The sequence below is a fragment of the Mustela lutreola genome, chromosome 9, assembly GCF_030435805.1.
Source record: "Mustela lutreola isolate mMusLut2 chromosome 9, mMusLut2.pri, whole genome shotgun sequence".
Lineage (NCBI taxonomy): Eukaryota > Metazoa > Chordata > Mammalia > Carnivora > Mustelidae > Mustela > Mustela lutreola.
This window is the reverse complement of record NC_081298.1, coordinates 110,617,208-110,631,832: the sequence shown is the minus strand read 5'-3', so window position 1 is coordinate 110,631,832 and position 14,625 is coordinate 110,617,208. Positions and strand designations below refer to the sequence as shown.

At 58.8% G+C, this 14,625-nt stretch overlaps 1 protein-coding gene across 2 annotated transcripts; it reads right to left on the bottom strand.

Moving 5' to 3' along the window:
- Positions 1-629: 629 nt before the first annotated feature.
- Positions 630-14,310, bottom strand: PROM2 (prominin 2). Of its 2 annotated transcripts, none has more exons than XM_059188430.1 (24): positions 13,913-14,310; positions 13,179-13,228; positions 12,590-12,789; positions 12,374-12,494; positions 12,035-12,098; positions 11,661-11,750; positions 11,182-11,381; positions 10,760-10,834; positions 9,936-9,999; positions 9,552-9,711; positions 9,107-9,259; positions 8,031-8,154; positions 7,819-7,910; positions 7,620-7,704; positions 6,695-6,841; positions 6,105-6,176; positions 5,225-5,317; positions 5,037-5,090; positions 4,655-4,735; positions 4,375-4,443; positions 3,549-3,638; positions 3,216-3,322; positions 2,775-2,849; positions 630-2,569 (listed from the first exon to the last, which is right to left on the bottom strand). In XM_059188430.1, exons 1-23 carry the CDS (start codon positions 14,154-14,156, stop codon positions 2,786-2,788), a joined length of 2,499 nt encoding a protein of 832 aa, XP_059044413.1. In that variant the 5' UTR covers positions 14,157-14,310; the 3' UTR covers positions 630-2,569; positions 2,775-2,785. The 2 variants fall into 2 exon arrangements, with proteins under 2 accessions (XP_059044413.1, XP_059044414.1); XM_059188431.1 differs by having other exon boundaries at positions 13,179-13,217; positions 13,913-13,929.
- Positions 14,311-14,625: the final 315 nt, after the last annotated feature.

Sequence of the window (14,625 nt, the reverse complement as noted above, 5' to 3'; positions counted from 1 at the left end):
TCCACCAGATGTAAACATAACCCTCGAGATGGTAGATACCTTCATCCCAAGCCTCAGATTATTTCTACAGGTTTTCAGATGGAATGTGTGGCATTCAATCAAAAATCACACCAAGCGGGCGCCTGGGTGGCTCAATGGGTTAAGCCACTGCCTTCGGCTCAGGTCATGATCTCAGGGTCCTGGGATTGAGTCCCGCATCGGGCTCTCTGCTCAGCAGGGAGCCTGCTTCCCCCTCTCTCTCTCTCTGCCTGCCTCTCTGCCTACCTGTGATCTCTCTCTGTCAAATAAATAAATAAAATCTTAAAATCTTTTTTTTTTTTTTTTTTTTAAAGATTTTATTTATTTATTTGACAGAGAGAAATCACAAGTAGATGGAGAGGCAGGCAGAGAGAGAAAGAGGGAAGCAGGCTCCCCGCTGAGCAGAGAGCCCGATGCGGGACTCGATCCCAGGACCCTGAGATCATGACCCGAGCCGAAGGCAGCGGCTCAACCCACTGAGCCACCCAGGCGCCCCATAAATAAAATCTTAAAAAAAAAAAAAATCACACCAAGTACGTGAGGAGACGCGGCAAAACCAACAAAAACCAAGATAAACAACAGACACAAGAAATAGACTCAAAGAGGTTCCATATTAGGAGGTCATTAAATTTTATAGTCACCATGTGTGGTATGTTCACATAGAGAAAGGATAAGGTGGAGAACTGGAAATTATTTCACAATTGTTTTCTCAACTTTTATCCCATCAATTTCATTCTTAACAGCAGGCACCATAGTTCCCTGCATAGGGCAACAGATGAGAAACAAGCCAAAAAAGCTTTGGGAAAAGCAAGAAAAAACAAAAAACAAAAACAAACAAACAAAAATAACAGTTGTGCTTCATTCAAGGATGCCTGGTTGGAGTGTGCTTGGAACAGTGACAGTAGGTTGCGTACACACCATCCTAATTTCTAGTAGCAAATCTGTTGCTGGCTTGTAAAATGCAATGCAACACAGACACACCCTGAAACTCAGCAGACTCTAATCTTAAAGGGCTTCACACCTTTGAACAGGGACCCATCTCCCTCCTCTCTTGTACCTGCCAAGACCCAGCTCTGCCCGTGGCCCAGAGTAGTTGTGGCAGAAAAAAAAAACAAAAAATAGCAGCATCTGAGGATTTGTTTTGTGCCAGGCTCCTGCCAAGGGTTTTCCATGCAATGTCACATTTTTCATAGCCCTAGAAGGCAGTCATGACTATTCTCTCCAATGGAGAGACTAAGGTCTATGGAACACACAGAACATGTCCAAGGTGTCCTAGCTTTCAAGCATTAAAGCTTTCAAGCATTAAAGCTTTCAAGGTGCAACCAGGCCTGCCTGCTCTCAGAGTGGGTCCCACTCCCCATCTGCTGATTGCTGGGTTAATCCTGGATGTCCACGGCCAGAGGAAGCCTTGGATTCTCCTCACCAAAAAAAAAACTCATTAAACACCAACTGCATATAGGGCCCTAGCCTGAGCTCATGTCAGAGATCCAAGGCCGAGGCTTAGGAAGTGAGAACACTTTAATGGATCTAAGGTTTTGTCCATCTCTTCTCTCTCCTCCTTCTTTTCCCTGTTTCTGGAACTCAGCATCCAGCATTCAGAGAGGGCACAGGATGGACTAGGCCTCATGCGCAGGATAGAAGGAGGAAGGGGCACAGTACAGAATCCAGTTGTGGCCACCAGATCTCTCCTGGGAAAGCTGGGTGGGGGTTATCAAAGAGGCTACCTTCTGGGGAACCAGAGGTGACCACCCCCACTCTGGCCTTTGTCCCAGGTCCCTTCCTAGGGAGCCAGTGCTCAGAGAAGAGCTGTAGGACAAAGCACTATTTCCAACCCAGGACGCGGGCAAGGGGCTCAGCCTTCAGACAGGCCTCCCTCACCCCACAAGGTGGCCAGAAATCCAGGCCAGGGCCTGTGGAAGGTCCAGGTACCTGGGCAGTGGAGGGCTCAAGGGCCTGCTTGGCGGTTTTACCTGATTGGCTTAGTTGGGCAGGACAAGCCTCTGGGTACCAGCAAGGCGGTCGGATAAGGTAGAAAGGGGTCAAAGCAAGGAAAATAGTTTCCCTGTGGGGAGGACACAAGGGCTGGGGCAGAGTGAAGCTAGGACAGGTGGGCAGGTCAGAGGATGAAACGGGACAGGAGCTTGGAGGAGTGGGGGGGTAGGCAGATAGTGACAGAATGGGTTGGGCAGGGCCTCTGTCTCCTCCACGGGGCTGAGGAAGGGGTTCCAACAGGTGGAAAACAGGCTCCTCCTGGAGCTAACGAGTTTTAGCAAGGAGGACAAGGGCTCGATACCTGCAAGAACCCATCGGCCCTTGTAGCTCAACCAAAGTCAAACGTGCTTTTGAGAATGAAAAAAGGGGTTCATCAGCAGAAGGGGGTGGAAAAGAGACAGCATGGGGTCAGGGAACTGGAGCTGAAGGCTAATCCAGGCCTGATGCCCGTCCAGGCTCTAGGCAAGAGCAACGGAAGTCCTCGGGTCCAGGGCAAGTCAAAGGAGGAGGAAGGCAGGCAGCCCCAGGCATCACCTAGCAGCCAGCAAATACCCCTGTTCTGGAGGAAGAACGGGGCGGGTGAGGGGAGGGCGGGGAAGGCAGGGCTCAGGCCGGGTGGGCCAGATCCACCACCGGGCCAGACCCACCAAGTCCCAGAACGCTCCTGCCCTCTTGGGCCCTAGAGACCCCAGACCCCAAGCCCTTCCTTCCCTTCCTATTCTCTACTCCCGGCACCGAGGAATGAAGGGGGTGGGGACACTCACCCACTGGGGTCCTACAGCTTCAGGGAGGTGACCCGGGGGATGTGGAAGAGCTGAGTCTCCTCTGAGCTGGTGGAGCTGAGACGTCGCAAAAAGAAAGCCAGTGACCTCCCAGGCCTGGACCCTCGGCCCCGACATAGGGACAAGCCCAGAGCCCTGATCTTCCCAGCGCAGAAACTCTCCAGGGGTAGGAAGAGTTCCAAAAAGCTGTGCATGGTGGGATGTGTTGCAACAAGAAGGCTATGGGGCAGACATACAAAAGAACTTTCTGGCCCCAGAGTTGCTCAGAGTGTGTGACTCCTCAGAGCTAGGCCTGGGCCTCCTCTACAAGGGAAGTCTCAGGAGGGGGTGTGGGACCCCTAGGAGGGGGTGTCAGTACCCAGTGACTAGAAGGACTCCTTCCCAGACCCCTGCTGTCCCCCTCAGTCCTGGCCACCTCCTCACCTGAGGCGTTTCCAAATGGGATGGAAGTGTTTAGAGGTCTTGACAGCAAAGATGATGCTGGGGATCAGGAAGAAAGTGCACCATGCCAGGCAGAACCAGAAGGCGTTCTAGAACAGAGGATGTGTGGTCAGCTTGCTGTGGCAAGGCAGCTACTTCTTCCCACCCTGAGGCCTCCTGCTGACTCGGTGAGGGGCACAGGGACGCGTTCTCAGAGCTGAGCGGAAGGTCCGGCGGGCAGGCCTGGAGGCAGGGCTCCTGCTTCCCCTCAGGCCCTGCTCACGCTGTCTTGGGGATCTCCACATCCATGAGACCTGAGGAGCTGAAGGCACTCACCCAGGGGTCGGCCATCATGTCACACAGGATCACACGGCTGTTGTCCAGGGCTCCAGAGAGAGGCTGGCATGTGGCAATGCGCTGAGTCACCTGTAGTGTCGACAGGAAGCAGGCACGTGGAGAGACACTCAGATGCCCGGGCATACACCCCACAGGCAGAGAAGGAGGGTGACCGGACAGAGATAAGTCCAGGGAACCCATAGGGAGCCTGCTCACAGCTGTGCACAGACACGTGGATGCAGGGACACAGAGAGGAGGACACGCTGACCCAGGGTCATCACTCTGCTCCTGCTTTTTCCATTCCATTCGCCAGCCTGTATTAAGCCCCTACTGTGTGCCCAGGACTTTTCTTTAGGTTCACACCCTCACTGGAGAAGCCCCGCTTGTGGTGTGCAAGCCCCCACACACGCACCACCCACATGTGCCCATACACACGCACACTCGGGGCTCAGCACGACCGCACCTGTCCCGTGTGGGTTCTGGATGGCTTACAGAGGCCAAGGCCAGCACAGGCCTGCAGGAGGCAGGCTGATTGGAGAGCTGGGCCAGGGGTCCACGTGAGGAAGGGCATGGGGGCAAGGTTCTAGAGAGCCACGGCCGGCCCAGCTCACACTCAGGCCCTAGAGAAGGGCTGCAGCTGAGGCTGAGTAAGCAGAGCCCTGCCAGGAAGCAGGAGTGCAGAAGCCTGATGCAGAGTTTGGGCTCAATGCTGAAGGCCTAGGGCACCCCCAGGGGCTCTAGGGGACAGAGGAAGGATGCAATAGCATAAATAGCTGGTGGCCCCGGGAGCCTGCTTGAGGCCAGGAGGGCCTGGCCCCCGACTCACCTCCTCTCTTACCCAGGCCACGTACTGGGAGAAATAATCCACTTCCCGGGTCAGGAAACACTCACTTTCCTGCAGGAGAAAGAAGAGCCCACGGCTGGGAGGGGTCCCAGAGCCAGCCGCCACCACCACCCATGCCAAGCACCAGTAGGACAGGCTGAGCTGGCTTTCCTGGGAGCCATGGTGAGGGGACAGGGGAGAGAAGAAGCTCCATGTGCATTAGCAGCTCAGTCCATCTCTGACTATGTGGCCGCCCCCGGCCCCTGTGCCATGTCCCACTCACATTCCTCAAGATACTGGTGGCCCAGGTAGGCAGCTCTCCTTTTAGGTAGGTGACCTTGTCCAAGACCCCAGAGGTCTCCGTCTGGGGAAGGAGAGGGCTTGACTCAGCGCCTGCTCAGTCAGGGAGCAGCCAAGCATTCATTTACCCATTCATTAATTCAACCTCTCACACACACATACTCACCTTGGGATGGGGTATTAGGGCCTAAGACACAGAGGCCAAAGATGGTGGTCTTTAAGGATCTGTCCCCCCCCCCCCATTTCTTCCCACTCTCTATTATCAACCTCCACGGGGACTCTGTGGAGTGGATGAGATCCCAAACCAGCAGGGCCCCTCTGCAGCCCACCTGCTCCACTCCACCCTTCCCATCCCCAATAGCCACCTGGAGATTCTGAGCTTCGGATGCCAGGGCTCTGACTGTGAGGTTGAGCTTGGCCTATGGGGGAGAGGGCAGGGCTGGTTAAGGGAAGGGATGCATAGGGAAGAAAGCTTCCTGCCCTTCCCTCCTCTTTTCCCCTCCCCGCCTCTCCTCTTCCCCAGGTTCCAGGCTCCCTGCACCTCCAAACTTACCACGAGGCTCTCCTGGGGGAGGACCTTCTCCCGATAGAGGTTTTTGAGCTCTTGGGCCTCCTGCTGCAGCTGCTGTCCCAACACGGAACTGCCCTGAGGGGAGACAGAGATGAGAATGGCACTCTGCCAGGGACATGCCAACTTCTGCCAACATATTCTTTACTCAGCTGTTCAGTCAGACATACTGAGAAGATGTGGAAGGTGCTGGGCTTGGGGCAGAAAACCGAGGCCTCTTTAAGCTCCTGGCTCCGATCCAGGTTTGGAGGCACTAAGCCCGAGTTCTAGGTCCACTGCTAGCTTACTAGGTGCCTCTAAGCCCACCACACCGAGGTGGCCACACACACACGGCGGTGGCATCTCCTAAAACAGGAAATACTCCTCACTCTACCCATCATGTGTGCTTGGTGTAGAGTCAATTTAAGCTCTAAATATTTATAAATGCAAAATGTTATATTTTTTTCTAGTGGAGTTTAAGCTTCTCCAGGATAATTATCACGACACCTAGTCCATAGCACAGTCCTCATGCCTGTCCCAGCAGGCTCCCTAAGCAGTGTGCACTTAGAAACCCCTGCTCCACTTTGTGACATTAGACAGTTCCTTCATCTGGTCTGAGGTAGAGGAATGTCTACTTTACAGATGAAGAAACTGAGGCCTGAAGACACTGAATGACCTGCCCTTGCACACAGTCTACTGGAGGTAGAGCTTGAGTCAGAACTGATACTGCAAAACTCTTAAGCCCATCCAGGGGACCCAGGGCCTCAGCGCTCCCTGGTGGGAACCCCCCCATCCCCTGCCTTTGCCTTCATGCCCCTCCCCAGTCCAAGCTACCCAACCTCTCCCACCACCTGCCTGCCCAGTGGGACCCCTGGTCCCTTCTCACTTGGGTCTGGGCCAGTTCCTCCAGCTCCTGGGCCAGTGTCTCCACGTTGGTGTTCACCACTGGATTCTGGATCTGGAGACAGACAGGAGAGGCCAAGAGGGAATGCACTGTGGCTCCCCCAGCCCTCAAATTCCCAGTCTATTCAGAAGTACCCCTCACCAGCTAAGTCTATTGTGACACAGGGGTCACCATGGGTTTGACCTGAAACTGTGAAATATATCAGGAATTTTCTGTTAGGATAGAAAAAAACAAAACAAACCAATGAGGCGCCCTCTGGTATAACCCAATGAAGAGGCCACTTCCCACCAGCATTCACCACAGCAGTGGGTTCAGGACCAGGAACAGCAACACGTGCTTGGGGTGGGAGCCAGTTCATTCCTGCCCAGCCCAGACCAGGGCACCCAGACAGGCTGGAGGCACACGGTGTGCAGACAACCCCCCACAGGAAGAGACCCCCCCAACCCCTAGGGACATGTAGAAAGTGGAGGGAATGTAGAGGGCTGTGATGACACAAGACACCACCTGTCAGCCCAGCTCCTCGGCGAGCCCCTCTGTCTGCCAGGGTCTGGCCTGAGGGGCTCCCTGCTGACCTGAACAAGGAAGGTGGAATAGTGGATTTTCTCGATCCCACTGCTCTGCAGGGCTTCCAGGTCCCGGTGGGCGGCTGGGCTCAGCAGGTCCAGATTCTTCATGTCTACTTTGAGATTCTGCAACTCCTGCTGCAACTTGGCAGTGTACTGAGGGGGATGAGGGAGGACAGCGTGAGGGCATGCGTAGTTGCTCAGCCAGGACCCCAGAGCTGCTCTCCAGGGGTCGGAGTCACCAGGCCCTCAGGGCTCTCCCCCTGGTTACCCAGGGCCCCCATCTTGGATATTTCCAGCCCTAGACAGTTTCCCAGGAGGCCTCTGCTTCTCACCTGCCTGCACTCCAACCCACCCCCACCAAGACCTAGCTCTGCCCACACATATCTGGCTAGTGGACAGCATGCAGACTTTCCCAGGCCACCACTATAAAAGAGCTTTCAGTGGCCCACGTTTATGGCTGTGGGAGCTCAGCAGAGGGCCTCTGGTGAGACCTCCCCCAGGGACTCACAACTTGATCACCATCATTTTCACTGTCACCACCCCCAGCCCCAACTACCCTACTACCACAGCAGCATCCTAACCAATGCCTGTCCTCAGTCAGGACACGCACACCTCAGCCCCGTCACTCACTATCACCAGCCCTTCTTGCTACAACCTCAGGTGTATTCAGTTCTTTCTGGAGCACAGCGCTTGGAGCTGTGCCTCCAGGCACTCACCCACCTTCCCACACACCCTAGAAACCATCCTGGGCTCTCGCCCTGGGCCAGGCCCTGAGTTCGGCCCTGGGGCCTCTGCCCCAAGGTGTCTCCAACACTCTTGCAGACTTGCAGACTTCTCTGGTTCCGTAAGATCGTCCCCCCACAGAGGCAAGGCCAGAGGAGGGAGGATTCTGCAGGAGGGATCCCCACAGCCTTCTAGAAGGTTCCCTCACCTGGCTGATATTCAGGTGTTTCTCAAGGTCATAGGAGTCATTGAGCTGCAGGACGCTCCAGAGCGCAGCCCCTTCCTTGCACTGACTGAGGAGAAATAACAGACACCGAAGATGGGAGGAAAGGGCAGCAGGAGGGGACCGACATCCCCTACCTCAGCTCCTTCCCACACCCTGTCCCCAGCCAAGGCTTCCCACTCACTGATAGGCCAGGAGGATACTGATGTTCTTCTTCAGGCCAAGAAGCTGAGACAAGTTCATGGACGGGGGCAAGTTCCCCGGGGTGTCTGCAAACTGGAAACGGGGCAAAGAGAAAAGGGCCCTGAGCAGGCTGAGGGCAAGGCTACCCCAGCTTCCCGAGAGCCCAGTCCCCTCCACCTCCCTCAGGGCCCCAGAACAGACAGGCAGGGTCACCTTGTAGAGCTCCTTGCTCTCCCAGCTCTGACACACCAGCGTCTGCACGTTGCCACCCACCAGGAAGGTGGCAAAGACAAGGAGGATGAGGGGAGCAGCGATGAGGAAGCTGAAACCCACACCTCTGGGGAAGGCAGAGGGATGGGGCTGAGGTGGGAAAGAGGAGGCCGGCTACCCTCGACCGCACACCCTCTGTCCCACCACATGGCGGGGGGGGCGACCTGGGGTCTGTTGGCCCCAAGACAGAGCCCTTAGAGGACTCCGCTTCCTAGGGCCAGAGGGGAGAAGTCAGGACTGCTGGTTGTCCCCCTCCCTGCTCCCCACTCCCGCCTCTCACTGATACCCTGGCTGGCCCTGGCAGCCTAGCTGCTTTGCTGGACAAGAAAGGATGACCGGTCTCTGAGCCTCAGGCACATGCAGGTGACCGGCTCCAGAACTCAGCCCTCAACAGAGCCACGTGGCACAGTAGGGGCCACAACTTAGGGGGGCTGAATGGGACCAGTGCTGCTGATCTGTAGGGCTTCTCTGCAGGATAGGCACAGCCCCAAGCGAGGGTCTGAGGCTCGGAGAATAGAACAAGGGCTAGATTTCAGCCTCCATTCACCCCTTTGGTCAAGCACCCTGATGCAGTGGCCAGCCTGCACAACTGAATGAGGCAGCCCCAGACTTAACCATCTAGTGCAGAGAGGGCAAACAGAGTCTAGCTCTGCTGCTGCCTCCTACTGGAAGTGCTATCTAGATGCTGGGTTAAGGATTCTGAGGCCACGTCTGGCTCAGTGGGAAAGAGTGCCCACTGATTACGATAATTGTCAATGGCGTGGAAGGGGGAGGTGCTTCTTATCTGCCACTCCTGCTCTAGTCTAACCCTTTCACACAGATGAGGACGTGGGGGCCCAGATGGGTTAGTAATTGGCCCAGAGTCACCAAGTGAGTTGGTGCTAGAGCCGGAAGTAGAGCCCAGCATCCTGACTCCTAGGACGTTCTCCTGTAGTCACACTAGAAGCTATCCACGGGCATGAGAGGAGTCCCGCTGGCCCAGTGGAAGAGACTCTTACCCTGCCCCCAGCCCATCTTACATCAGGAGGAGGCGGGCTCCAGCCTCGCCCTTGGCTTCCGAGTGACTGGGGTCCTCCCTGGCAGACAGCCCCCAGATGCCCAGGTTGAGGCCCAACAGGTTACAAACCACCACAAACAGGACTCCGGAGCACAACACATAGCCCCAAATCCACCTGCCACAGAGAAGATGGGGTGTCACTGAGAAGGGAGGCACCAGGATGGGGTGGCATAGGATCTAGTGGCTGGGGAGGGTGCCCACGGCCCCTGTGGGGTCCCCAGGCTCACGTCCCAAAGGCCCATAGGCAAGGCGGAGACAGAGGCCCAAGGAGTAAGGGGTCTTGGCTGAAATGGGGGCAGATGTTCAGTATAGCCTGGGGTTGGTTGATGAGGGCTAGGAATCGGGCCCAGTGTGGCTGAGAGGCTGGGCTGCCTATCCCACCCCCAAGCCCATGGGCTCCTGGGCACCTGTGTTTCTCGTATCTCTGCACTCCCTGCAGGTAGGGGCGGCTTCTCTGTTCCACCTCCTCCAATGCCTGGCTCCAGCGAGCGGCTGCCTCCCACCCTGGGAACTCTTCGGCCAGTGTCTTCAGTCCTTCAGGCTTCTGGGCCACCACCTTCTTCAGCTCTGCCCCAAGCAGCAGAGACTTATGGGAGGGGGAAGGCACCCAGGAGCCCAGGGAGGAGTCGGGTGGGCCGGAAGGACATCTGAGACCCCCAGAGAGGGCCCACTCTCTGCCCAGGCCCAGATGGAGGACAGCCTTATCCCTCCACCCCTGCCCGCTCACCCCGCCCCACCTCCTCTCCACGGGCCCCTCTGGTAGGAGCAGCAGGCCCCAGACAGGGCCTCACCTTTGACCACATCGGCCATCTGCAAGGCCGCCAGGAGCGGGAGGGCATTGAATGTGCTGTTCTCCTGCCAGGACAAAAGGTGGCTGTACCTCCTGCTGTCCACCCACAGTCCCAGCTTGAGGGACCCCTGACAGCACCAGGCCCGGGGGAGGGAACCCCTTTCAGCGCTCACAGCTCAGGAAATCAGGAAACAGGCCCTTTGTTCTCTTGGTAGATGGCTTCTTCTCTGCTTCCTCAGCCCTGCCTGACTCAGCTCCCCAAAATACTGCTCCTGGGGGACCCCTCCCAACTCTCCCTGCTATTGTCTTCTCCTTCACCCATCCTGCACATGATGCCAGGCCTCGCTCCCTGAAGTCTGGCTCCAACCTACCCCTCCTCAGCTCCCCCATCCCTTCCCCCCCGGGACCTTCAGCTCCAGCTACCCAGCACAGGTGACTCACCATTTCCCCAACTCTGGCATTTTCCAGGCCCCAGGTCACAGGTGCTGACTCATGCCACACCCTCCCCCACAGCCCATCTGCACTGAGGCTGCACCTCCAGGGCTCGGCTGGCATCCTTGTTCCCTGGCCACCCCAGCCCCCACCACCTCGAGGGGCCCAGCTCTTCCCTCTGGCTTCCGGGGCTGCCTCCCCCACCAGACTGCACACACTCGAGAACCCTCATCATGAGCGCCTAGCCCAGGGAGCCCTGTGGTAGGGAAGGCCCTGATTTGACCCAAGTCTTAGGTTCAACTGGGTTCCCACCCCCAAAGGGGTAAAATGAGGCCCCCTTACTTGTGAGCTACTAGGTGATGGGGAAGTTGGGCAGAATGGACAGGCACTCACCTCCTGGACCATGCTGGAGAAGTTGGCCTCTGGGACGCCCTTCAGCCGATGCAGGACATCGTCCACAGGGGACACCTGAAATGAGGAGAGGGGGTGGTATGACAAAGCCCATGGAGAGGCCTAAGGGGGAACCCAGAGGGAGGATGAGAGGAACCCTCAATGTCCTCACATGCAAAATGGGGACCATCTTACTAGGGGACAAGGAGAACTCAGGGAGCTAAAATACAGGAAGCCCACAGCACAGCACATGGCCCAGGAAAGCTCTCTCACCCCATTGCCAGGATGACCAAATCATGAACCCTTGCTGTGTGGGGAGGGAAGAAGCTGCCCCGGGAAGGGGATTCGGAGTCTGCCTCGGGAAACACCCAGGGATTCCCGGGGTAGCAGGCAGAGCAGCCCCCTTCCATTCAGGAGGCCCTCACCTGGTGGAAGTCAGCTCCCAGCTCCAGGGCACGGGCTTGGTTCTGAGCCTCGGTGCAGCCCTGGCAGCTGGGCCCCTCCAGCAGGGCGAGGAGGCGCTTGCGGCGCTCCTGGACGGAGGGCTCCAGGCCCTGCTGTCTCTTCCGCAGCTCCACCAACGTGCTGTTCAGGGCTTGGAGGTGATCCACAGAGACCTGCAGGGCTGAGGGACCCCCTTCTGGACACCACCACCTCAGAGGCCTTGTGGGAGACAGAACCCCTCCCCCTTCCCCATCCCCAGGGAGGTGGGTCAGGAACCTCTGCGGTTAGAAGGAAGACGGCCCTAAGGGCACGGGAAGCCAGGCTAAGGATCCTAGATAAAGCCATGAGGAAGTCATTGGAGGGGCCTGCTACAGAGGCAAATGGGATCCTGGCCTGGGTGAAGGTGGGGCCAGCCCTCAAGCGATGCCACCCCCACCCCCCCACCTCTGGTCCCACTCACCCTGGCCCAGGCTGCTCACTGAGGCCAGCATTTCATACACAGTGCTCTTGAGCTGGGTGTGGATAGCGCTCCCAATGTTCATGCCGACCCCTGGAGAGCACAGCATGGTCTGCAGGGCTGGCCCCCAGGAGCCTAGGGGCCCTCTTCACCCATCAGTCCAGCCTCCCCAGGCCCCACACTGGGCTCTGCAGAGTCGCTGGCTTCTCGGTCCTTCAGCACAGCGATGACTGTGCTCCATAGCTGGGCCCCAACCCTGCCTCTTCGAGGGTGTGGCCAGGTGGAGCCCAGGATGAGGGGATGAGAGGCCCCCCCAAGACAGGCGTAGCAGGGGGATCCACCGGCTGGCCCATCTGTCAGCCGGCTGTATCCCTCACCATCCAGGTCCTCCAAGACTTGCTTCTGGGGAAGGGAGAACTGCTGTGCCACGGCCTGCAGCTCCTAGGCAAACACAGGGTCATGAGACCGCTCTCCTCCTGTCACCTGACAGCCCTCCCTTCCGCAGCTTTCTCCAGAGATGCCCCACACAGCAGCCTGGTCATCCTGAAGATGCCCAGGTTGCATTCATGTATTACAGCCACTCTCCAGCAGGGGGCAGTCAGGGGGCTCATTGAATGGGGAGCCCTTTCTAATCCGCAGGTCCTGGCACTATCTGTCTTGCCTGGGGCTGGTGCTCATGCAGGCTTGCCCTGGCGAGGGGGTCACTCAGTACTTACCCGAGGGACATCGGAGACCAGGCCCCGGAGGCTGAGCAGAATCTCAGGCACAGCCTCCACACTCGGGCCCATCTGCTCATGCATGTGCTGGTTGGTGACAAAGGCACAGACCACACCAGTCCTGCAGGGATGGGGGAGGACACAGGGGCTTGCTGGATGCCTGCAGGCACCCTGGGCCTCAGCCCACGCCTCCCACCTGGCCCGAGTGCCCCTCACAGTAGCACGAGGGTGGTCAGCAGCAGGAAGGCCATGAGGGTGCCTCGCTCGCAGGCCGTGGCCTTGTGCTCCGTCTTCACTCGGCCCCCACAGCGCCGGCGGCAGCAGCAGCAGAAACACAGGCCAGCAATGGGCACCACCAGCAGGTAGAGGCCGGCGATCACCGCACACACCACATAGCCCGCCTCATACCGCACCACCTGGGCCAGGCAGCAGGCATGAGGGGCTGTCCCGACCCCTCTTGCCCGATGCCACAGAACATCCCCAGAAGGGGAGGGGATGCACACACAGTGGGCACTTTGCACACATCTCCTAGAACCCATGCAAGGTGTACGGTGTCCTTGTGATTTACCAGCTCTAAACCAGGAAACCAAAGTCCGTGTTTGCTCCCTGCAAAACCCAGGGCCCGTTAATGGCAGAGAGCTGTGGTTTGAAATTAGGTCTGCCAAGTGCAGTGCTAAAGGAAGGGGGAAGAGATGCCTGGGATCCCACCCTGGGGGACACCCAGCAACATCGGCTGAGCTGAGGAAAACCCTCATGCTCACCCCGGAACTCCCCCGCCCCCCCCCGCCACGCCCCCAGGGCTCACCTCATCCACCTTCACCGAGGCTGGCTCATTCAGCAAGGTCTTTACCAAGTCTAAGGAAAGAGTCAAGCTGGGGAGGGGGTTTTTGAGGACAGCCCCTGCCCACCCCTGTGCCCACGCCCACTGCCAGGGAGAGGTGGGAATCTCTGGAAGGGCTCCTCCCACCACCATGACACTGGAGAAGCAGCCCTGGGCCATCCCGCCCAGTCCTCAGTGCTGCCAGGGGAGGGAGTGGCTGAGGGGAGGCCTGGTGGACCCCTCCTCCCGGACCCTACAGCTAAGCCCTGCAGTTGCGAAGCTGCCAGTCTGGTGGAAAGCAGAGGGCCCAGTGGTCCTTTCCCTCAAGAAGCAGGGGACAGGCTGGGAGGGACAGGGCTGTAACCCCTCCTGGCCCTCCCACCCCTCAGCACCACCAGACCCAGGGAAAATCTCAGCCAGGTCTGTGAGAACTTCTAACGCAAGTTTTTCCACTTGAGGGCAGACAAACTGAGGCTCAGAGAGGAAAAAGGGCTTGCCCAAGGTCACGCAGGAAGGTCTCCATGGGATGCCCCTGGGCCCCGGGGTCTTCTGGGAAGGACGCCGGGGGTTGGGGAAGGCCGGGGACCCTGCGCTCCGGGTGCCTGCTGACGGGGCAGGCAGCCCGGCCGTGGAGTGGGGAGCCCGCCGTGGAGTGGGGAGCCCGCCGTGGAGTGGGGACCCACTAGCTGGGAGGCCCACCCGAGGAGGGGCGCACTCACCGGCGGGGAAGGGGTTGAGCTGCACCACGGACAGGAAGCGGCGCACCGTGCCGTACAGGGGGTTCAGGGGCCCCGGCGGGCGGACGCGAGGGGCCAGCCAGTGGACCCCGGCCGCCGGGGCGAATGCCAGGCGCTGTGCGCTGCTGAGGGACCCGCAGTCTGCGGCCCCCGCCCCCGGCGGGCTCAGCCCCAACCCCAGCCCCAGCCCCAGCAGGGTCGCCAGGAGGCCGGGCGCGCGCGTCATGGGGTCGTCCGGGGGGCTGCGGGGCAGGCAGGACAGGGCTCAGGCGGCCGGGCGTGCGGACAGAGCGCGGGGCAGGCCGTGCATCCTTCACCAGCCTGCGTCCCCGCGGCTCTCAAAACCGGCCCGACAGGTTTGGGCTCCTGAGCTACCTGGGCGCCCGCCCGCTGCGCTGGAAGGGCAGGGGCGGAGGCCTGGGGTAGGGGGGCAGGGCCTGACCTGGACCCGCCTTCCGCGGCCTGCGGTGGGAGCCCGGGCTCACTCTCCCCTCCGCAGATCCTCCAGGCAGGGCCGCCTCCGAGCTGGGTAGGGAAGACACCTCAGTAGCTCTGGATTGCTTAGAGTGGCCCAGCTGCAAATATTATATTCCATACCCAGACCCAACAGCCCAATCTGGGGCTGGGAAAACAGCCACCCAGTGCAGCCCTGGCCCAAGGGGTGGCAGGCAGCCCAGACCCAGGAACCGGGCTCC